General features: G+C 34.7%; 1 protein-coding gene across 2 annotated transcripts in view; it reads left to right on the forward strand.

The window, feature by feature from the left end:
- Dmxl1 (Dmx-like 1) overlaps positions 1 to 25271 on the forward strand; it is a 145282-nt gene that overhangs the window by 107686 nt on the left and 12325 nt on the right. For both annotated transcript variants that reach the window (XM_013506996.1, XM_005376544.1), the window contains 4 exons: positions 6748 to 6834; positions 9561 to 9682; positions 9982 to 10123; positions 14095 to 14155. In XM_013506996.1, coding sequence (XP_013362450.1) covers positions 6748 to 6834; positions 9561 to 9682; positions 9982 to 10123; positions 14095 to 14155 — 412 coding nt within the window. The remainder of the gene's footprint in view (positions 1 to 6747; positions 6835 to 9560; positions 9683 to 9981; positions 10124 to 14094; positions 14156 to 25271) is intronic.

Raw genomic sequence — 25271 nt, forward strand, 5'->3', positions numbered from 1 at the left:
GGCTGGGGTAAAAGCCCAAAGACCTGAAACATTTCCCCTTGTAAGACCCAGGAAGTTTCTCTCCTTAGCATTTTTTTTTTTTTTTTTTTTTTCTAAAAGGTGAGGGTTAAAGAAGTTTTGGGACAGGTCATACAAGATGGTCATAAATGAGTAATCTATACTTGACAGCAAAGTCACAGACTTCTTATTGAGGGCTGTGGTTCAATCATGCTTGTCTATCTATATCTAAATAGGTAAACTTGGCTAGAGAGCATATTCTAAAGAACTGATTGATTGTTGCTTTTCATGAGTGTAATCGGGTCACCATAAAAAGAAGGGAAGAACCTACAATTAACTTTGCATTCTTCCAGATGGATGGATGGATGGATGGATGGATAGTGTGCAGCTAACTCTGACATCTCCCTTCATTCATAATGCTTTATTTCTTTTCCCCATGAGCAGGCAAATTAATATAAGGTGAGAGCCACTGATTTTAAAGTTTCATAACAATCCAGACAATACTACAAAAAAGGAAGGACTTGGTAGATCTGGAGAAGTGCATATTTCGTGATTAGACTGAATTAAATATTATTTAGGGCAGGTAGCCTAGTCCAAGTTCTGGATCTGTGGCTGGAGCTGCATTGGTCTTCCACTGCTCTGCTTCATCATTTGCTTATGTTTGTTTTTTTTTCTGTTTTTGTTTTTCTTCCGGTACCAGGAATCAAACTTGGGACCTTGCGCTTGCCAGGCAGGCGCTTTGCCACTGAGCTAAATCCCCAGCCCCATCATTTGCTTATGAATCATATCACTTTGGAGCACTTACAATCTGGACTGATAGCAGAATTGTAGATCTATAGTACTGGGGCTTACTTTACTTTTCAAAATATGTGAACATATTTTTCCCAACTGATGACATTAAATGATAAACTTTAATCATGAAAGGTTAGGTGCTGTCATTGAGTATTCTTCTGGAAGCAGTAATTCAACTTTAAAATTTCTTCTATCAAAGACAGAATCCTGTCAGGTATGGTGGCACACACCTGTAATACCAGGACTCAGGAGGGTGAGGCAGGAGGATTGCTGTGAGTTCGAGGCCAGCCTGAGCTACAAAGTGAGTTCAAGGCCTGTCTGAACTACGTAGTAAGACTTTGTCTCAAAAAGACCAAAAAAAAAAAAAAAAGAAGAAGAAGACAGAATCCTGGGGTCCAGCAATGATGACATGGCAATAAAGGGTGTTGCTTTCATCTGGCTCTGCTTTAATGCTTGGACCTGGTTCTGCCAGCAAAGGCTGGTTTTTTGTTTTTTTTTTCCTTAATCTGGCCAGCTGCTCAGCTTTTGTCAAATCCCAATTTCAGCCTTTGTTCTTGTCTCCCTTGAGAGTTTGGAATCATGAGTAGATGATAGATTTTGTTAAATGGTTTTGGGGATTTTTTTTTTCTACCTCTGAGATGAGCATGTGGTTTTTGTTAGTCTGTTAATACAATTAAGTAGCTTGGTGAATTTTTTGAATGTTAAACTGATTTTGCACTCATGGCAAAAGCCACATTTGGTTATGGTGTGCTATCCCTAATATATATGGTTAATTTTTCTTTGTTAAATTTTAAGGAATTCCTGTACTTATGTTCCTGAGGGATGTTGAGAGGTTATTTTAGGTTTGTTTTGTTTTGTTTGTAATTATTTATTTGGTTTTTTGTTAGTGTTGAAATTATGACAGCCTCTCGGGATGAATGGCAAAATTCCAACTTCTAAAGGGAGCTCTGTGGAACTCAAATATTATTTAGATCAATTTCTGCATAGTCAGTTTTACTCCCAGTCTCTGTCTCTCTCCCTCAATCCCTCCCTCCATCTCCCTCCACACACACTCATGCATGTGCACACACACACACCTACACACACACAATAATTGTAAAATAAAAGTAACATAAAAGTTATTATTTTAACCATTTAAAGTGTACAGTTCAGTAATGTTAAGTATCTTTACATAGTTATGCAGCCAGTACCACTTAGTTGTGCAACCAGTCCTTTGAAAGATCTTTTGATCTTTCAAACTGAAACTCTGTACCCACTAAACAATAGCTCGTTAATTTCCTTCAGCCACCCCAGGCAACCATCATTCTACCTTATGTAGTATGAATTTTAGGACCTGTAGGTGACTCATATAATTGTGTAATGGTTGTGTTTTTGTAACTAGATTAATTTACTTGGCATGTCCTCATGATTCTTCCCTATTTTATCACGTGTCAGAATTTCTTTCCTTTTTCAGGTTAAATAATACTCCATTGCATATACATACCACAGTTTGTTTATCCACTTATCTATCAGTAGACATTTGGGTTATTTCCATCTTTTGGTTATTGTGAATAATGCTGCTATAAATATGGGTATCTATTTCAAGTGTCTGTTTTCATATCTTGTGAGTATACAGTCAGAAATGAAATTGCTGAATCATTTGGTAATTGTATGTTTAGTTTCTTGATCAGCATTAAAATTTCTTTTACCTCCCTATATTTAGGTTTCTTTTTCCTTTATGTATCTAGATTAATGAAAGTACCTTTTTTCTCTATAAAATTTGACTAAAACTTTATGTTTAGGAGACCTTTAAGACTAAATTCAGTTTTGATTTTATTTACTGTGATGTGTTGTATAACCTTTAACACAGAACATGCAAGTTGTGTTTTTCTTTATAACTGACCTTGTCCTTAATTCCTTCCTTTCCCGGCTTTGATTCCATGATGCATCATTGTGACTAGTCCCTTACAAGCATCCTCAGCTTCCCTGCTGTGTTTGTTCTATATTGTGCTTGCCTTGAAATTCTCAAACCTGTTTAAATCCAATTCTGTGTCTGCTTTGTGTCAGTATCCAAGCAACCAAATGTGGATGACGAAAGAATAAAAACCATGGCATTTGTCTCACTTAATAATTATAAGTATGGATTCCAAAATAATTTAAAACTACCCTACAATTATACTAAATTACTCTATAGTAAATTTGGGTTCCATTCTCTCTGCATTCTCCACATTTTCCTTCTTTCCTCCTACTTTCAGTGTGTTTACTACTCCCAACAGACCACCATGTTTGCTGTCCAAATAAGTATAACCAACACAGACGTAACACAGAATTCCCAGCGTAGGACTTACGTTGTTTTGTTCTACCTGCCCTAATGATGGATAACTGTCACTCTCTTGTCCAAAGGTGAAATCTTCACTTGTGTACAGATGCTATCAGCTGTTTTCTGTCCCTGGACATTGCATCAATTCTTATTCCAACTCTCTTCTTCATAAATTTTTACCTCTCTCAGATTATTCTTATTGGCATGAATAAATATATTTTAAAATTATTTTTCTCTGACTCTGTGAGGCAAAACTAATTTATAAAGTTGCCTTTGAAGTTACTCAAGAAAATTTAAAGAACAATGTTGCAGGATACAGTAGCACACACCTATAGTCCCAGCAACTTAGGAGGCTGAAGCAAGATCGCTTGAGACCACCCTCTTTTTAAAAGAGAGAAAGAAGAAAGGAGAAGACAAAATAATGTTGCAAACACCCTGAACCCAACTACCTCGCATAAGAAATGGAGCATTATAAAGTCAGTTGAATGTCCTCTGTGACTCCCTCTATTCGCTAGACATCACAGTGTTTCTGATTTAGTGAAGTATTATCTCCTGTGTACTCCAGAGATTGCCCTCCTCGTCGTTGCTGTTGACTTTCCATACACTGAATTCAGCGGTCAGTTCTCTTCTCTTTCAGCCTTTCTGTGTTGTTTGATACTGCTGACTTCTTAAAATTGTTCCCTCCATCTCTAAAACTTCGAAGTCTTCTGTTCTACTGACTTGCCCTACCTTTATCCTTTTGTTGAAAATGTTCAGTGCCTCAAACTCTGTTCTCTAACCCTTTTTCTTCACTGTCTTTATTTCTTTGCATTATCTTACGGCTTCAGTATGTCATCTGTATCATAACTCTCAGATATGTCTAGTCTCAATTCATTTCCTGAACTGTGTGTATCTACTCCCAACCTAAACCTGCTCTATCTTTGTCTATCTCAGTAAATGATACTTTCAGTCACCCATTTGCAAGGTATAATCAGTAGATATGGTGAATGTTCAAACTTTTAAAAAAATGATTACAGTAAAAGATATATTACCATTAATCCTACTTAGAATATGTCCCGTCATTTTGAACACACTTATCGCATCATTCTTGTCACTTTCTGAAGCAGTTCTGGAATTCATTTTTCATGAGTATTTTAAATTGTGCTAGTGTGACTGCCATAAGATCCTAAATTGACTTAAAATTCATTTTGACTTGGGGAAGAGCCAGAAGTCACATGGTGCCACACCCTAGGAATAAGGTGGATGAGGACATGCTGTTTTGTTTTCACAACCTGCCTTTCCGTTGGGTGGCACTTTGCATTCACTGTATTTTTGATCAGCCCTCATGAAGACAAAACACTACTATAACTGCTTCAGAAAGTGGCAAGAACAATGAGATAAGTGCGTTCAAAGTGAGGGAGTGCTTTGGAGAGGATTAATGACAATGTGACTTTTACTGTAACAAATTATTTAAATTTAAACATCCATTATGTACTATGTTTTGATCACACCTGAAATCTCCCCTGAAAAATAGGAATCATCTTTTCTTTTTACTCACCCTAAGATTAGAGTCCATTAGCAAAATTTATTCCAATTTATTCCAATTCCAGTCACTTAACAGTATCACTGTTTCTACCACTCTAATCCAATCCACTACCGCTTCTCACATTAACCACTACAGCAGCTTCTTACCTGGTTTTCTGGGTGCCATTCTCATACTCTTTATGTTTTAGTTCACAGCAATCAAAATTTTCAAAACCCTGCAATGGCTTCTCAGCCTTATAATAGCATCTATACTCTATTACAGCTTTTAGGACCCTGCATTATCTGAACCCTGCCTAATTCTCTAATTTTATCTCCTTATCCAATCAAATCATTTGCCCTGCTCCTGTGGGATTCTGGTTATATGTCTGATACAAGGTCCAGAATCATCATTTGTAAAAAACCACCTCAGTTGATTTGCTCATCTTGATACCACACTATTAGGAAGCATTGTTTTAGACAATGCGGGGGGGCGAGAATGCATTTCCAGTGAAGTTCATCTCTGCTTGAGCTTTCCTCCTGCGTGTAGAAAGTTTGAAAAAGTTCTCTGGTGAAAACCAGCATGTTCCCTCCATCTAACCATTACCAACAAATAGCAGATCCTTCTCTTGTATGAAGGTATCGTCTGTCTCATCCTCCAAGTTCTTCAAAACCTAGAAGTGTACACTTAGTATATTTTAGATACTGGGCAGAAACATGGTTAAATTAGGATTTTGTCATAAAATGACAAAACTTATACATGTGTTTTGGACGGGGGCCCTCTTGTTGCCGGGCCACAGCTAAGACTTTCCTTATAGATGACCCTCAAGTAAGCCAAAATATTCATCAGATACAGTTCTTTTATGTTTGTAGCAAGTTGTATTTCAGATTAGAATAGATTTGATACCTTTACATCGAGTGATGATTTTTATTTGCATAAGAATATCTTGGTTTGGGATTCTGCAAGTCTGTTTCAGTTCTGTTTTCTTCACTGAGACAAAACACTTGACGCCACAATTTAAGGGAAGGTAGGTTTAGTTTTGGCTGATAGCTTTAGATGTTTTTGTCTGTGGGCAGCAGGCTCAAATGCAGAAACGGCATGGTGGAAAACCCTGCCTTGGACAGAAGCTGCTCACCTAATGGCTTCCAGGAAGCATAGGGAGAAGGGAGGAGCCCAGACAGAAATATGCCTTGCAGGACACACTCCTCATCACCTAAGTACATTTAGGTGCCACCTATTAGCAGCACACTTAGCTTGGCACTGATCTCTGGATTAGTCCACATGAGTACAGCGGCCCCATGAGCCAGTCACCTTCCAAAAAAGCCTGACCTCTGAACATATGAGACCTTTGGGAGATACCTCAGATCTAAGCCATATTGTCATCTTAGTTGCCATTTTCAAAAATACTGCCAACCATACCTGGGGAGCTCTGTGGTCAGTGCTCAGGCATTAGTAATATTTTTTCTAAATTTTGCAAAAAATAAATTGTATGCTATTTTCAAATGAATAATTTTCTCATTTCACAATGAGTTGGGAAGCATTTTATAGTCATTCCTTTTAAAACATTGATGGTTAGGAAAGACAAAATAATATCTAACATTAAGCAGTGTTTCCAACTCTTAACAAGTGCCCTTTTCCAACTTTTATTTTAATAAATGTTGATTTTTATATAATATTCTCTTCAGAGTTCAAAGATATTATACCCTAAGGCAGTATTTGTCCCTTATGTAAACTAAATTGAATTAGGGTTTCCTTAGCTACCAAAATGGTTAGTGATTTGGGTGAACTAACATGCCTTCAAAGATCTCAGGATTCTTTTCTATAAGTTGAAAGTTATTTTAGACCAGAAGTCAACAATTAAAATATCTTGATCCTTTAAAGTTAGCTCAGTATAGCTTGGGAGGATAACCATTAAATGAAGTCATATGTTCCATCAGCTATCTTTTCATACGTGAAAAAACAAGTTTGAAAAAATTTAAATTCCCTTAATTTTGCTTTACAGATAATTAGCATATATACAGTACCTTTGGATTTGAAATATATAAAAAACTTTCTTTAGACTAATTCATGCAAGTACAGTACTACATAAGATTGGCATACATTATTTGTTCTACTACTAAGGTTAATATATCTTTGTGCTTTATTTTCTTCCATTTAGATAGAAGCAGATTTGGGCTACCCTGGAGGTAAAGCAAGAATTATTCATAAGGAATCTGATATTATCACTGCCTTTGCTGTTAATAAAGTGAGTATATAAACATTTTTCTCTGTTAGGTATTCACATTTGAAGAGTATCTTCTGTTTTATCATTTTATTCATTGTCAGTGTTTCCCTAAACTAATCCCTCTCCTTCAATTATCTGAGTTTTTATTTTATGAAATGATTATATTATTTGATAATATGATTTTATTATTAAATAATTTGGGCACTATAGCTAATAAAGTATTTTATTACTACAGAGAAATAGCAAATATTTATTTATGCAGTAGCTTTAAAATTTATGAAAGATATAGCAGTAACCCAAAGAAAAGGTTTTCTGTATTTCCACTGTATGTTGAATATGATGCTTAATATTTGATAAAATTTAAGCTTATATTTGACTCAGAAATTTTCCCCTTTTGACTGACTCTTCCAGTAGGTGCCAGTTACTGTGTTTTCTTAGCCTTCTAGCTAACATCCTACTCAGAGATGTCTGTAGCCACCAATAGAAAAGGTAGCTGTAGGTATAGTAGTTCAGGTTGACGTTTATCTTAATAATTCCCCCCTCCTATTTCCTGACATAGTTTTTAGTGATTTCTAGTCAACTTTTTTGTTTTCTTTACACTAATTTAAAGGTGAGGTGTTACTTTTTTACGTACTCCTAGGGATAATTAAGGAAGATGTGTGCACACACATACTCACGTGTTCTTAAGTTTGCAATAATTTTAAGTGTTGGGTAGATTTATATCCTATGGCATTACTCATTCAGAAATGTTTTTACCAGTTGGTTCTTCATCTCCTCAATGGTGGCAGACCTATAGCACATGTGCTACAGCTTTTCTGTGTCATTGAAAGCTCTGCAAGTTTCACCATCATGCCCCCTGTACTGTGCCTGTCCTCTCTTTGATTTCTCCTAGACAGTTTCTTTGCTATTCTGTCCTCATAATTTCCTATGTTGTTTGTCTCAAAATCTCATGAACATCCTAGAATAATGAATAGTTCTGTTTAGCAAGGCAGTTTTCAAATTGTAACTTCTGTTTATACATGTACACACACACACACTGGTGTGCCTTCCTGAAATAAAATAAGATTTTAAGTATACTATCCATTGAAAAAAACCTTTTTTTTCCTTTGAGGATATGTATGTGTATGTGTGTATCCATAATGACCATCCACATAGATAAAATCTGCCATTTGCTTGTGTATTTGCTTAAATATTTCTCTATTTTTGATATTACAGTTTTACTTTAAATTTCATCGTATAAAAATATCATTGAGATTAAATGTTTCCCTGTTTGTTTAATTGGTACCTGTTTGTAACAAGAACTGGAAAAGGTGTGAGATTTTACATTCATGCTAACAAGTTAACTTTCACAGCTTAAGTAAGTGCTGCTGTTCAAAAACACAAGAGTCATAGATCACAGGTAAAGGACAGTTTATTTCTAATAGCAAGAACAGTAGTCAGAGGATCAGCATTTTCATACTGGTTGCCTGAGCTACACATTGCCTACAGGAACAGATAGTACCTGCACCCACAGTAGGTCCTGTTATGGGAGAGGATCATTGATTTAAAGGACCTAGGTTTTTTTAATAGACAGTAAGCATAACAGTCCTTTGCTGTGGATGGAGAGACTATAACTGTGTAATTGTCCTGGGAGTGATACTGCAAAACAAACCACAGTAAGACATCCAGAGTTGGCAAGAGCAATGGAGAGCTGTCTCCAATATCTAGTTACATTTCTTTCCCGGAGTTTCAGCTTTTCCTATTAAATGATATTAATGCTTTACATAGTAATAATGCTGTTTTTTGTTTCCTGTCAATAATGTCCTGATATCTGTTTGAGATGTGCTTTTATTTGTGCCACTGATCAAAGGTCTTGCATGTGCTACACAAACACTTTAACACTGAGTTACATTCCTAGCCTAAGATTCACCATTTTAATTCATAAATTGTTAAAATTTTATGTAATTTAATCTGACCAGTTTTCCATTTATGATTGCTTCTGGCATATTTCTCCCGCTGTTTTTCTGCTCTTACCCCTTTTTTTCTGTGACCTTTTCTACTTATGTTTTTTCTTGCCTAACATTAAAAGGCTTTAGAAGAAAATGCTATTATTTTATTTGAATGATTAACTGATACATCTTTAGAGTTCATCTCCCTCACCTTTCTATAAAAGTAAGAGCTCTATCTTCTTCAGGTTTTTCCTCTTATTTTTCTAAGAGTGGACTTTACTACACTGACCAGTCTAGTCTTCAGCTCCTGGTCTTGCACACTCCTGACGCAACAACCTCCAGAGTTACTGGGACCACAGGTGCACACCAGCATGCCCACTCTCCACATTTTTGAATTGTGAAAACCTTATATCGTAGCAATCCAGCATACTAAACAGTTCTAGGAGAAGAAATAAAGTGATACAGGCATTGCTATACTTTCTGTTAAATGTACTGAAATTCCTAGAAGATGAACATGTCTCCAGGTTGAACTTCTATCATTCCACTTAAAATTTACTTGATAAAATTTGTTTAAAATATTAATTTATAAGAATGGTATCGGGGCTGGGGATTTAGCTCAGCGGCTAAGAGCACCTGCCTGGCAAGCACAAGGTCGTGAGTTCGGTTCCCGGTACCGGAGAAAAACCAAAAAAAAAAAACAAAAAAAAAAAAGAATGGTATCATTCTGCATTTTGGTTATTTCTAGAGATTATTTTTAGAAGTAACCCATATACCTGTTATGCCTCTTTATTTCAAAATTTCATATTACTTATTTTGCAGGCAAATAGAAATTGCATAGCAGTTGCTTCCAGCCATGATGTTCAAGAACTGGATGTTTCCGGAATTCTGGCTACACAGATTTATACTTGGGTAGATGATGATATAGAATTGGAAACCAAAGGGTACCTTTATATTTTGTTTTTATTCAGTAATGCAATATGAGTGACTATATCTGATAAACTATAATTTAAGTTTTCTTAAAGGACATAGTGCTAACTTATGGAAAAGGGCTAGAAGGAGCTTTTAAAAAAGGAAATGAGAAGAGTAAGTGAAGGTAATGGAAATTGGTGTGAAAGTCATAGGCGTAGGAGCTGGAGAAAAATAATTTTACAAGGAAATATAAAATCATATGTTGCAGCTTTCAAGAGTTAAAAAGGAAAGAAATGATGTATTGTTTTGACTGTGGTTGACTCCTTTGTAGATCAGAAGATTTCTTAGTTATACATGCTCGTGATGACTTAACAGCTGTTCAAGGCACGACCCCATATACACACAGCAATCCTGGCACTCCAATCAACATGCCATGGCTTGGTAGTACACAGACTGGCAGAGGAGCATCTGTGGTATGTGAAGTTGAGGATATTCAGATATAACTGTCCTTTTTTTTTCCTTTAAGTGAATGGATAAAAGATGATTTTTCAGTCATCCTTAAATTCCTACAGTTTTAGTAAATCTTATGGAATTGTTAATTTTTATAATAAAAAATAAAGTTTTCATTTGAAAGAATAACAAAAACTTTTTAAAATATACTTTGTTTTAAGCCAAAGAACAATATTTTACTTAATAATTATTTGAAGGCCCAGGATATAGCTCAGCAGCATAAGCACCTGCCTAGCAAGCACAAGATGCTGAGTTTGATTCCCAGTACCAAAAAAAAAATAAAATAAAAATAAGAATAATAATATTTATTTGAAATCTGATGGTCCAGATCAGGCTTCAGCAAGCTGTGGTCCATAGGTGAAACTCTGATGATAGCCTCTTTTAATAGCTAATATACTAAGACTAGTGTTTTGTATTGTTTTGTAGTACTGGGAATCAAACATGGCCCCAGGCATACTAGTCATAGTGCTCTATCCCTGAGCTACATTGTAGCCCTAAATTTTTCAATAGTATCAAAAAGTCATAGTAATTTTTGGCACATGAAAATTATATGAAATTTAATTTCAGTGTCTACAAGGAAAGTTTTATAGAGATACAGCCAGGATCATTCATTTATATTTTTGCACGTACGTGCATTCATTTAAAGTAATAGAATTGAGACAAAAACCATATGCTCATAAAGCCCCTAATATTTACCAATGAATTGTTTATAAGAAAGGTTTACTAACCCCTGGATTAATCTCTTTCAGTGGATATCACCTGAAATCTATTTTAAGTACAACTTTTCTTAATGTTGAAACAAATATCAAAAGCTATAAATATTTTTTAACTTAAGTAAAGTGGTATACAAAGATGAACCAAATTTTATCTGTAGTAATGTAGGATCTATTTACCTAAGAGATGACCCATGTTTAGATTGCCAGTATCTTAATTTACTGATACTTAGAAAGTAAGGCTTGTTACATAGAATTAAAGAAACCCATACATTCTGTCAGTGACTTTCTAGGTGGCAGTGACTTTTTGTTTTGTTTTGTTTTTTGGTCAACCAAAAAATTTCCTGTCCTCAATTAGTATGGGTAATTGTTCAAGAACAGGTTCAGTCATCTTTTCAACACCCTTTAATGCTTGATGATACTTAGTGCAGTTCCTTTATAAGTAGTGTGAGCCGATAAATAGTTTTCTGTTATGGTTATTTTGTACTCTTCCCACTCATTCTTCAGATTAGACTAGAGATGCAGAAAGGTCAAGTGACTCAGGCCACTGGGGTGAATTTGTGGTAGAGCTTTTATTAGAATATGTGTGCAGTACATGGTACATTCATCTTAGGGAGTAGGCACATGTACTTAATATATCTTAATTCTTTTTATGCCTTCTTCCCCTCCACTTTCCTATCTCCATCTCTAGATCCCTTTTTCCTATTTTCATTACTGTTGTCATTATTTTTTTTGTTTATGTTTGTGACATGTAATGATTACATTCTTTCTCAGTAGGTGGTCCATGTACATGCTGCATCATTAATCTTTTTACATCCCTTTCCCCTCCCCTGCAGCCCTTAGCCTTTTAGTCCCCTTCGTATTTGTAAAAGATCTATCACCGTTTCCTTTTATCAGTCTTTTATTTTGATCTTTATTTATTTATTTGATTACTCAAATGAGAAGCCATATAGTATTTAAGCTTATATGTCTGATTAATTTCACTTTTGTTTTCAAGTTGTATCCATCCATTTTCCTACAATTTATCATTCTTTATAGCTAAATAGTATTCCATTTTTTATATATGCAGAGAGAGAGAGAGAGAGAACCACATTTTCTCTATTCATCTGTTGATGGACATATAGACTGCTTCCAAGATTTGCTATTATGAATTGTGTTGCTGTGTACATAAGTATGCATGTGTTACTGTAATGTGATACCTTCTAGGTATCTAAAGATACCTGGAAGGGAAATAGCTAGGTCAAGTAGAATTTGTATTTTTAGTTTCTTGAAAAATTGCTAATTTCCGAAAAGTTGTATTCCCTTTACAAAGGAACCCTTCTACACTGTTGTTGGGAATGTAAACTAAAGCTCTTTTTAAAACCCTTGAGTCAGGCCGGGGATATAGCTCAGTGGCACAACACTTGCCTGGCAGCATGAGGTCCTGAGTTCGAGTCCCAGTATAAAAAAGCCCTGGAGTCTTCTTGATTCATTGACTTCAGGAAGCTGTGTTTTCAGGATTAAATTGAATTTGAAAAGCAACCTAGTAATTATTCAAGTGAAATGACTTTGTGAATATAATTATTTTTTCAGTTAACAGACATTTTCAGATTGGTGAAATTTACAGATACTATAATATTTTAAAGAGAAATTTAATGAGATTATACAAAATATGTAAATAGAATAAAGCCCTTTTTTTCATTCCCCAACCTCAGAGAAATTTTTCCTGTAAGAGCTTTCTTGCTACCTCTGTTCTATGCAGAGCAGTGCGTGTTTCTAAAACATTTAGATTATCATTCTTCCTTAAGAAATTTCAGCACAGCCGTGTGTGGTGGCACACGCCTGTAATCCCAGCACTCAGGAGGCTGAGGCAGGAGGATTGTTGTGAGTTCAAAACCAGCCTGGGCTACAGAGTGAGCTCAAGGCTAGCCTGAGCTGCATATCAAGACCCTGTCTCAGAAAAACAACAAAAAAAAAATTTGAACACAATTTTTAGAAGAAGTCATCAACATGGCCTTTAAGGCCCTACAAGCTTTATCCCCTGCCTGCTGCTTGGGGTTGAATTTTCTTCCTGTCTGCATCTTAAAAGGACAGCTTTTTAGTTGAGGTCATTGAGATTTGTGAACCTAAGTATTGTGATTGCTCTCATTCCACAACTGTCAAGAAAAAGATACCAGCAAAATTAAGTTGTGCTTTTTAATATGAATCTTCTGAAACAGTTAATGATTTGTCATATGATATTCTACATATACATCCAGAAAAAAATTTTAGCTGGCACTTGTATATTTTCTTAACTCATGAGTTTCCTTTGATAGTCAAAAACATGAGAAGGTACCATCAACCCTTAGGACATACCTTTGAGAATGTGGGATTTAAATAGGAGATTTGAACAAAAGACATACCAGGTTTTCACTTTTTTCTAGAGATTTGATAAAATACTTTTTCACCATTTGTTGAGTGATGACTGTGTATGTGTTATGACCACTTTCTACCATTCAAGAGTATAATGACATCCCCATGAGTGTCTTTGGGTTTTTCTGACCTTCATCCTGTTCTGGCTGCCTCTTCCTCCTACCAGTTCCACACCTTCTCCAGGTTGGCTAACTGAACAGTTGAGAATACAAAAGAGCAACACAGAAGTTTACCTGAAACTGATGCCACAAACTTGGAATAACTTATAAGTATAGTTATGGTGTTGAATAAGTAGGAACTGTTGTACAAATTTTAAATTTCCCATTAATTTTGTGTATTTATTTTACTCAGGTTAGTCAGAGCATGTTTTAAAAATGAGTAATCGTCCCAAACTATCAATTACAAACTTCTTTCATTTTCTGTTTACTTTTTATTTTCACCTATCTTTTAAACATTATGCTACTTGCTTATTCCAGTAAATTTAATATGATCAGAAAACAATTGCAAAAAAGAGATAAGACTAAATTCTTGAAGGGAATTTCACCTTAGATCAAGAGCCATGCAATTGCATTCTGTTGACATGTTGAGTATGCTTATTAGCCATAATGGTAGTTAAAAAGTCATATAAAAATGAATAAATGTCAGTTAAATTTTGTGCCACTATTTGTTGGTTTTTGTGGTGCTGGATTGAACTCAGGCCTTCACATATGCTAAGCCTGCACTCTGCAGCTTACCTATGCCTGTATATTGTATATACTCCCCAGCTTTATAATTTAAATTTTTAATCCTTCTTTCTCTTGTAACTACAAAATAATTTTTCTTTTTACCAGATGATTAAGAAAGCCATTAATAATGTCAGAAGAATGACTTCTCATCCAACTCTTCCTTACTGTAAGTTGTTAATTAGCAATGAATCTTTCTTATTCTTTCCTCTCAGTTTTGGTACTTTTTATTGTAAGGAACTTGTGGAAAGCTTTCAGTTTCAATTGAAGGGTAACATTTATTCTACCTTGTTTTTTAAGGAAAATTTTGGCTAGTAAATAATATTTCATCTCAAAATTGTATAAAAATAGAACAAGAGTTCCTTTCCTAGTGCAAACTAACACTGCAGTAAACTTTTGGCATTTTGCCCACATATTTCTAAGTTAATATGCTTTATTTTGAACATTTCTAAGTTCCTTAGAGCAGTAATCACGAACCTTTTAACGCTCTCTGTGATACTAACAGCCTGCTGTGGCATGCATGGTTTACCATCACTGCCTTAGATAGTGCTAATTGTAAGTGATAATTATTGTTTTAATAATAGGGTCATTGGCATCTTTTATTACATAGACCAGAGCCCTGCCTTGATCATTTACTGCTTAATTATAATCATTTTATATTTAATTAAATTTTGTCCATTTATCTTCATGTCAGACATGTTAATAGTAAGGACAGAAAATGGTGATTAAATTCTTATATTACCTACAGGATACTTTTTTTCAGTTATTCTTCCTAGAAGTCTCAAAACTCTCCCTTCCTTTATCCAGAACTTAAATAATAGGGAATTTATAGGAGATACTGATTAAATTGTGTGTTGGAAAAATATTCACTCATTAGTATATGAATATTCCAAGTATTTTAAATTATAACTTTTATATCTTGCCATTCATCAAATTGTCTTACCACATAGAAACAATAATAGGCCATGTTAATTAGGAGGTATTTGTATCCCTTCAATTTAATAACCTATAAAAATTTTTACCACTTTTCTCATTGGAGAAACTAATGAAATACAACTGGCAAAAGTCAGTGTTCTATTTAATTACTATAAGGGCTATAAGCATCTTTTGTCAAGATTGTATACTTTGTACACAAAAAGGCTCAAGAAACCATATTTTAAATGAAAAGAATGATCTCTCATATTGTGGATGTAAAAGACTCGTTCAATGTTTTTCATACATTGAATTTATTCAATATTAGAAGTATATATTTGTATGAGTAAGTTTAATGTTATTTTTAAATAGCCTATGCAGTAAGGATTCCAAGTGGATTTTACATATAAAGTTTAAATAATATTATTTCCGTAGCAAGAAATATTTGCCCTTGCTTTAAACTGTTCTTATTCTCCACAGTAGGATGTGTAAGTTTCCCAGAATATTGAAAGGACATAACTTTACCTCAGCCTCATAGACTATATCCTAATGGTTGAATAGTTTTGCAGTGAATATTATCTACCACAAACCCATAGATTTAAATAAAGAAAACCCCAGCTTCAAAGGCTACTATTTTTGGACTTATTTTCAGAGATATTATGTAACACTAAATTACTGCTGTCTTAACATGTTTTTTCTGTATTCAGAGAACTACCGTAACCAGCAGTTAAGAGAATTAAGACATTAAAAACAAATTAATTACTGGAATTTGTTTTTTGAAGGTAATCTTTTCTTGTTGTGAATAAGTCCCACAGGTACTGATTTAGTTTATGTAATGAAAATGTTACAAGGTAGGATTTTTGAAACATTGTACTCTGAAGTTCAGATACTTCAAACTAGCTCTTTTTCCCTTAGAATCCATCTTTTTAACAATCTGAGTCACTATAAGCAACTTTCCACGCTAGGGATCAAACCCAAAACCTGTGTATGTTAGACAAGTGCCCCACCACTGAACTACACTGAACTACCAGCCCTGAACAACAAATTTTTCTTTTGTACTGGGAATCAAACTCAGGGCCTCCTGCTTGCCAGGCAGGCACTGTGCTGCAGAGCTCCATCTCCAGCCCTGAACAACTTGACTGCTACTCCAAAGAACTTTTTAGAGATTGGACTAATAAATACACTTTTAATTCCCTGGATGGAAAAACATAGTTTCTCAACATTTTCAGAAACACCTCTGAAAATAATTTTTCTGAAAACACCTCTGAAAATTTCAGAATACACCTTCTGTACTTTCAGAAATGCCAAATGTGATTTTTTTTTTCTCCTTAAGCAATTATCCAACTCTGTCAGTTATAATTCAGTTCAATTAATGACATTATCTACCTGGAGTCAGAGTCAGATCCCGTAGGTTAGGGATTCAGTACTAGAAAACTGCCATCTGGTTCAGATGACAGTTACAAGTAGTGGGCTTTGACCTGTACTTTCACTGACTGTAAATCAAGATCATAATGGCCTGTTCTTGATTTGGGGAAACACTTTGCTTGCATTTACCATTATATTATAAAGTATACACATGAAAAGATACAGAATGAATTCCAGATGAGTCCTGAGTTAAAGTTGAAGTGTTGTGTCTTCCTCCCAGGTTGGTGCTTGTTCAAAAATGTTTGTAGAGCTTATCTCCATATAAAGACCATAGCCTGTCACTCTACAGCCATCTCCATTTTTACCAAAGATAATAAAGACAAATTTGCTTGAAGCATAAGTCTAGTATCATTGAACCTTGCCTGATTATATACATAAGTGCAGCAAGAACAGTGATTCACCATACAGGCATTTTAAAAGTCTGCTTTGCTGCAAGACTAAAACAGAATTTCAGATTAGATTTTTTTAAAACCTCTAGAGACTACAAAGCCAATCAAAGGGCTTGACACCAGATTTTGCCTGAAGTACTATACATTTGAATGAGTTCTTGCCTTCTCAAGATTCCCAGATATCATGGAGTTCTTACCTGGAAGTGAAACTGTGTACTCATAGGTCCCCTGTAAGGGAACTGTATATATGGTGGCAGGTCAGTTTTTTGTGTTTTAAGTTGCAGTTTGGATTTATAAAATCAATCTGAGTTCATTAAAATTGTCCAGTAACATCTGATTCTCTACATCCTCAAATATGATGTTCCAGTCAAAGCTTTAATGATAGACTCAGTGTTTTCAATTATGCCCTGTTACAAGGAGAGAGATTTTTTTCTTTATCTGCTTTTTTATTAGTATATGTTTACCATACATAAGGAATACATTCATCTTGAGGAGTTGGTGCATGTACTTGTTACATCTTAATCCTTTTTATTTCTCCTTGTCTCCCTCCCTCCCTTCCTTCCATTCCCAGATCCTCTTCCTATCTCCATTCTGTTTCCTAACATCTCTTTTTAATTTGCTCTTTAGATAATTTATACTTTGGTTTTCTTATATGAGAGAAACCTTGTGCACCTGATTTATTTCACCTAGCATTATAATCTCAAAGTACATTCATTTTCCTGTAAATGACTGAATTTTGTCTGTGTTTGTGGCTGAGGAGTAACACATACCACATTTTATTCATCCATTTGTCTGTTGATGGACATATAGGCCGCTTTCAACGTTTAGCTATTGTGAGTTGTGTTGTTAGAAACATGAGTAGGTGTGGGGCTGGGGATTTAGGTCAGTGGCACAGTGCCTACCTGGCAAGCGCAAGGTCGTGAGTTCGATTCCTGGTACCAAAAAAAAGAAAAAGAAACATGAGTATGTGGTGCCATTGTAGTATGATGCCTTTAACCTTTTCAGGAAGATATCCAGGGGCCAGAGATACAGCTCAGTGGCACAGCGCCTACCTGGATTTGATTCCCAGTAACAAAAGGAAGATTCCCTGGGTTGAATGGAATATCTAGTTTTAGTTTTTTGAGAAATCTCCACAATTTCCATAATGGTTATACTAATTTTCATTCTCACCAACAATGTAAAAAGGTTCGTTGTTTTTTTTTCCCACAGGCTCACCAACACTTGCTATTGTTTGGCTTCTTGATGATAGCCACTCTTTTGGAGGAAAATAAAATCTCAGTGTTATTTTAGTTTGCATTTTTCCGGTGGCCAGAGATGTTGAACATTTTTGCTTATATTTATTGGCCATTTGTGCATTGTCTTCTGAAAAGTCTTCATTTCAGTTGCCCAATTTTTGATTGGGTCTTTTGTTTGGAGAGGTGTCTAATTTTTTTTTTTTTTTTCGTTTAGTTCTTCATATATTCTAGGTAATAGTTTTCCGTCTGTGTAGTAGCTGGCAAATTTTTTTCCCCATTATGTAGGTTGTCACTTTACTGTTGGTTTTTTCTTTGCTATGCAGAAGCTTTGTAATTTGATATGAGCCCATTAGTTGATTCTTACTGTTTCTTGTGCAATTGGAGTTCTGTTCAGAAAGTCCTTGTCCATGCCTATGTCTTTAAGAGTGTTACTTATTTTATCTTGCAGCAGATTAAGTGTTTCTGTTTTAGTATCTAGATCTTTGATTTTTTTAAATTTGATTTTAGTACAGAGACATATATGAGTATAGATTCAGTCTTGTGAATGTAGACATTCCAGCCCCATTTATTAAAGAGGCTTTCTTCTCTGCAGCTTATGATTGTGGCTCTTTTGTCAAAGATCAGATGAATGTGCTTGCGGTTGTTTCTGCATCCTCTATTTTGTCTGCAAAATGTGTCTGTTTTTGTGCCAGTACCATACTATTTTTATCATTATACTTTTGGAATACAATTTGAAATCTGGAATTGTGATGCCTCTTATTTTGCTCTTGTTCCCCAGGATTTTATTTGCTATTCTGGGTCTCTTGTGGTTTTGTGTGAATTCTAGGATTTTTTTTCCTTTTTTTTTTTTTTAGTTCTTTGAAGAATACTTTTGGTATTTATATTGGCATTGCATTCAATCTATATTATCATATTCATAACATCCATTTTGACAATATTGGTTCAGCCTGTCCAGGAACAGGAAATGTCTTTCCATTTTCTAATACTCTCTTTGATCTCTTTTTTCAGAGTACTGTACTTTTTATTGTAGAGGTATACTTCTTTGCTTAGGTTTGTTCCTAAGTATTTAATTTCTTGAAGTTATAGTGATGGGCTTGTTTTCCTAATTTCATTCTTGATGGCTTCATTGTTGGTGTACTGATATGCTATTGATTTTTGTGTTTATTTGATATCCTGCTTCTTTGATGAACTTACTATTTCTGGGAGTCTTTTGCTGGAGTTTTTTTTTTTTTTGGTCTGCTATGTAAAGGATTATATCATCTGCACGTAAAGGTTATTTGACTTCTTCCTTGCCTATACATATCCTTTTTCTTTCTTTCTCTTGCCTGGTCTGGCAAAAGTTTTGAGTACTGTATTGACATGAGAATGGATACCCTTATTGTATTGCTGATTCTAGACGTAAAGCTTGCAGTTTTTCCCCATTTATTGTGATATTGACAGTGGGTCAGTCGTAAATGCCTTTCATCAGTTTGAGACAGGTCCTTCTATGCTTTTTTTTTTTTTTTTTTGTGCCGAGGACTGAATTCACAACCTCATGCTTACCAAGCATGCTCTGTGCCCCTGAGCTATATCCCCTGGTCTATGCCTATTTTCATCAGGAATTTTATCTGGAATCTATAGTGGGTTTTGACAAAGGCTTTTTCTGTATCTAATGAGATGATCATGTGATTTTATCCTTCTGTTTATATCGTGTATTATGTTTATTGATTGACATACATTGGACTATCCTTATATCCCTGGGATTAAGCCAACTTGATCATGAGGTATGATCTTTTTAATGATTTGTTGCCGTTTTGTTTTTTTTTTTTTTTTTTTTTGCTAGTATCATGTTGCTTATATCTAATTGTCCCCCCAAAGCCTCATACATTCATAGGTATGGCTTTTCAGAGGGGGCTGGATCTAGAGTGTGTAATGCTGGGGTGAAGTGCATGATGCCGGAATCAAGGGTGTGTGATTACTAAATTAATCCACTGATTAGTTTAGCATAGTTCTAGGCTGCATTAAGGGTGAACCACCCTGGATATGAGTGCTTCCCACCCTAAAGGATATAATATAAGGGATGGAAAGAGAGTTGTTGCTTGCTGCTTGCTGTTTTTGCTGTCTTCTGCCTGCCATCAAGTGTTTCTCTGTGACTCTCCTCTGCCACGCCATCCTGCCTTGGAGACAATTAACTATGGACTGAAACCTCTACAAACTGAGTCAGAATGAAACTTTGCTCTTACAATTTTGGGTGTTGGATATTTTTCTCAGCAACAGGAAAAGTAACTGAGATACTTGTTGAGCATATTTGCTTCTGTCTCTGCTAAGGAGATTGACTTGTAGTTTTGTTATTTGTATTGTTTGTTTTTGAAGGTGGTGTTGTTGTTAGGTCCATGTCTGGTTTTGGTCTTAGGGTAATGCTAGCTTTCAGAAATGATTTTGGTAACACTGTTTCACTTTAACTTTCATTGGAGAAATTTCCAAATAATAACATTAGATTTTTCCCACAAGTTCTCGTAGAATTCTTCACTGATCCCTTTGCGTTCTGATTTTTCACTGCTGTTGTTGATAGAGTTATTGCTGCCTGCAGTTAATCAGCTGTTATTGGTCTATTCAGAGTTTTTGTATCTTTTTGGTTCAAGTTTGGTGATTTGTATGTGTTTAAGAATGTCTCTATTTTTTCTAGATTCTCCAGTTTATTGGAACTTAAGTTTTCCAAATGGTCTCTCAGAATTGCGTTTTCACCTCATTTTTAACTGTATTGATAAGAGCGTTTGCTTTCTTTTTTTTTTTTTTTGGTGAATTTACCTAGGAGTTTATTAATATTATTCTTTCAAATAACCAACTCTTTTATTCATTGATCCTTTGTACTTTTTAGTCTCAGTTTCATTAATTTCCACTCTGGTCTTCATAATTTCTTTCTGTCTGTTAATTTCAGATTGGGATTGCTCTTGTTTTTCTAGGCCCTTGACATTCATCATTAGGTTTTCCCATTGGGATTGTTCAATTCTTTTAATGTTTGCATTCACAGGTATTAACTGCTCTTAGAACTTCTTTCATTGGGTCCCATGGGTTTTGACATGTTATGCTTCTGCTGTCATTTGATTCTAGGAATTTTTTTATTTCTTCCTTGACTTATCCTGTGATCCATTGATTATCAATAATATATTCTTTAACTTCTGTGTATTCATATACTTTCTCTTTTGCTTTCTAGTTTCATTCCATTGTTATTTGATAGTGTATAGGGAGTATTTCAATTCTTTTGTATTTATTTAGAATACTTTATGGCCTAAGATATGGTCTATTTGGGAAGTTTCATGAGCTGCTAAAAAGTATGTATTCTCTTCTCATTGGATGAAACACTAGATATCTTTTAAGTCTAGATACATTTTAAGTCCATTTGTTCAATGATGTAGCTTAACTCTGATATATCTTCGTTAATTTTTTGTCTAGTTGACCTGTTTATTTGTGAGGGTGTTGAAGTCTCCAACCATTGTTTTATTTTATTTTTGTTTGTTTGTTTGTTTTTGTTTTTTCTCTGGTACCAGGAATCGAACTCACGACTTTGCGCTTGCCAGGCAGGCGCTTTGCCGCTGAGCTGAATCCCCAGCCCCTCCAACCATTGTTTTATTACTGTCTGTTTGTCCTGTTATGTATAGTAGTTTTTGTTTTATGAGGTTGGGTGTGCAAACATGAGGTACTTTTATATTTATAATTGTTACCTCTTCCTGTGGAATTGTTCTCTTTATCCATTTGTAGTGGCCATCTTTGTGTCTTGATCAGAGTAGGGTTGAAGTTTCTGTGTCTGAAAATAAGATGGCTACTCCTGCTTGCCTCAGGGCTTTAGTTGTGTGGAGTATCATTTTCCATCCTTTCACTTTTAGTCTGTTAGCTTCCTTTTGAATGATCTGTGTCTTCTGTATACAGTGTGTGGTTGCATTTTGTTTTTGATTCAGCCTATCAGTTTGTGTCTTTTGATTGGAGAGTTAAGAACAGTAACATTGAAAATTATTATTGTAAGATGTTCACTGAATCCTGTCATTGTATTACTTTTCCAGTGCTGATTCCTTTGGGTTTATTTCCTTTTGTTTAACTGTTCACTCAGTTAGATATATTCTTTCCTTTGGGTTTAGTGCTGGTGGCCTCTCTGTCTCTGTTGAGTGTTCCCTTCAGTATTTTCTGTGGGGCTGGGTTAGTAGTCGTGTATGTAGTTAGGATTTCTTTGTCATGGAAAATCTTATGTCTTCATCAGTATTGAAGCCTAAGTTTACAGTATATAGAAATCTGGGTTGACAATAATTTTCTTTTAGGGTATGAGAAAATTTTGCTCCAAGCTTTCCTGGATGTTAAGGTTTGTGCTAAGCAATCTGCTGTAATTCTGATAGGCCTTTGTGGGTAACTTACTGTTTTCTCTGATAGCTTTTAAGATTCTCTCCTTTTCTTGAATCTCTGGAATTTTGATTATGGTGTACCATGGAGGGGTTCTCTACTGGTCATAGGTATTTGGAGTTCTGTATTCCTCTTGTAATTGAAATTGAATTATTTGCCTAGATTTGGGCAGTTGTCTGCTATGATTCCAGTGAATACATTTTTTATACCTTTTAAATCATCTTCTAATTCCTTTTTTCCTATTATTCTGATATTAGGGTTTTTTTTTCCTTTTTAGTGATCTAGTGGCTGTTGGAACTAGCTTGCATTGTATCTTATTTTAAGGGTATCATTGAATTTATGATTTATTAAATCTGTCTTGTCTTTAATTTTTGACACTCTATTCTCACAATGGTCAAATCTGTCAGCCATGCTTTCTTTTGAATTTTTTACCATGTTTGTGCTTGCTTTCTTTTCATGATTTCCAGTTCTTTACCAAAATGATCATTCATGTCTTATATTGTCTTGTTAACTTGATTAGCTAATTGTTTCTTCTTTAAGCTCATTGAACATTTTATTAGTAAAATCCTTTATCTGTTATTGAAGCATACCATTTATTTTGACCAGACCTTGTAACATACCTGAGACACATAAACATACTGACAGAAGCAAGTTATCTTGCTTTTGCTCTAAAATTTTAGCTATGTTCCTGGTACAAATTCACTACAAAGTTTATCTAAAAAGTAGTTTTATGAGTCCAAGAGTGTCGTTGATTGATAGAATACTTAGCACGCATGCAACCCTAAATTTAATTCCTGTACCAAAAAAATTCTTATTTGCCTTTTGTAAGGAATCTTTTAAGGAGACAGGTTCTCATTTAGTCTTTTAGTAGTTGCTGTGTACAAATCAAAACGTGTAGCCCATTGTCTCTGAAGCAGTAAGATTCCTTTTTTTCCCATTGTGTCCCATAGATGGATAATTTTATCTAAGTTAAACTTTCCTATTATGACCACCATAATTCCAAATTGTTTTTGGTAGGGCTTTATCCATTTCTCTATAAAAGCACAGGCTCTGAGTTTATATTGTACATACATAAATTAACTGGAGTATGAGATGGAGAAGTTGTAGCCTCACTGAATTCAGATGAACCCACGGTTCCATCTTCCCAAAACTTTGTCTACTGGAAGGCCCCTGCAGCACGCCATTGAATTTATATTAGACTCAGTTCATCTTACAGATGTACACTAGAACAAAAAATGCTCAGTGTTGGAGAACTCAAGGTACAAGTTGTAGAGCCAGATCAGAGAGAGATCTGTATAAGATGTCTGCATAACCAGTATATGCAGCAAGAAGCAGTGAACACAAAAAGCTCAGCAGGACAGCTGTGCCTGGTTACTCATTACTCCGAAGGGGTTATCATTAGGGATAACCGCTTCACTTCTCTCTTCTGACTGCATAACTGTTAAAAGATAAAATTAGGTACATTAGAAATTTAATACATTTATTTGAACATTAAGCTCAAATTCACGAGCTAAGCAACACCAGACCACTAGTGGTTCAGGGCTTCATGAAAGTGGCAAGAGAGGAAATTTTTTGTAAGGTGTTTTTATAAGCTGTGAACCAATTCAAATAAAAATACTTAACTGATTAAAATGGAAATTCTCTAACTAGAGGTTAGTTGGCAGTTTTTGGTACTCTCTGATTAGATTAGTTGGTATATTTTGCTGGGATAGGCTTTAGTTTTTGTCTTACTGTTTACTTTGAGTGGGTTTCCCTTTGTTCATACAGAAATTTAAAGTGCTAGAGTCATCTAGCTTAAAGGCCTCCCTAGTAATTATTTTACATTACAAATAATATTTAAAATTTTAAGTGCTTTTTAAACACAGTTATCTCCATTTTTATAATTAAGACTATTTGGAAAAAGGGAAGAGTTAACATTCCTAGTCTCAAAAAATTCTATTCTCAGTTCAGTTCCCGGTACTGGAGAAAAACCAAAAAAAAAAAAAAAAATTCTATTCTCACCCTTCCACCTCTGCCTAATGCTAAAATATTACAAATCAGTTGAAGTTCATTTATTTTAAATACTTAGCAAGGAGTTAGGGAAACTTAACTATTAATGTGATTAGCGTTTCATTAGCTATTTTTAGATATAAATTCTCACTACCCATAATATATTATACTTATAATTAATATAAATTGTGTAGTATATATTATGTATATTTATGAAAGTTTTATGTAAATAATCTCATTTATTTACTATCCAGTGATTTAAAGATCATTATTTTCCATTTATAGGAAGGAAATAGTAGCATCAAAGAGATTAAGTTTGTTAATACAAAATAGTTAATAATAAAGTGAAGATTTTGTAGTCGTTAACTGAGTCATATTCCTCAGTGAAATAGATAACATATTTTACGTAACAGGTCAGTTAGGATAATTTTCAGAAATTATATATTTTTGTCTTCAGCATGGCATTCAAAACTTTCTGTAATTAGCCATTTTTAGAGAAAAATATGTAAATTTAAATATTAATGATGTGACATAAGATTTGGCCCTTTAGTAATTCCAGTAATTTATTTAGTGATTATTATAATTTTTTTTTCCCCTTTGGTCTTTTTGAGGCAGGATCTCACTGTGCAGTTCAGATTGATCTTGAACTCACTTTGTAGCCCAGGCTGGCCTTGAACTCACAGTGATCCTCCTGCCTCAGCCTCATGGAGTGCTGGGATTACAGGGGTGCGCCACCAAGACTGGCTTTAAAAATTATTTATTAAAGGCTACTAGAAATCACTAAGATAATTTCAAGGGAAATATAGCTTAGATCTGATTTAAATATTTTTATAGTTTGATAAGTTCTCAGTCAAATGAGAGGTAAATTTATATAAATTATGATTTATTTTTTAGGTGTTTCAACCATAAAGATTTTCCCCACTGGCTTATGAAATAAATTTTCCCAAAGATTCTTAAAATAAGTTCA

The sequence above is a fragment of the Chinchilla lanigera genome, unplaced genomic scaffold (assembly GCF_000276665.1).
Source record: "Chinchilla lanigera isolate Chin_1 unplaced genomic scaffold, ChiLan1.0 scaffold00007, whole genome shotgun sequence".
NCBI classification, from domain to species: domain Eukaryota; kingdom Metazoa; phylum Chordata; class Mammalia; order Rodentia; family Chinchillidae; genus Chinchilla; species Chinchilla lanigera.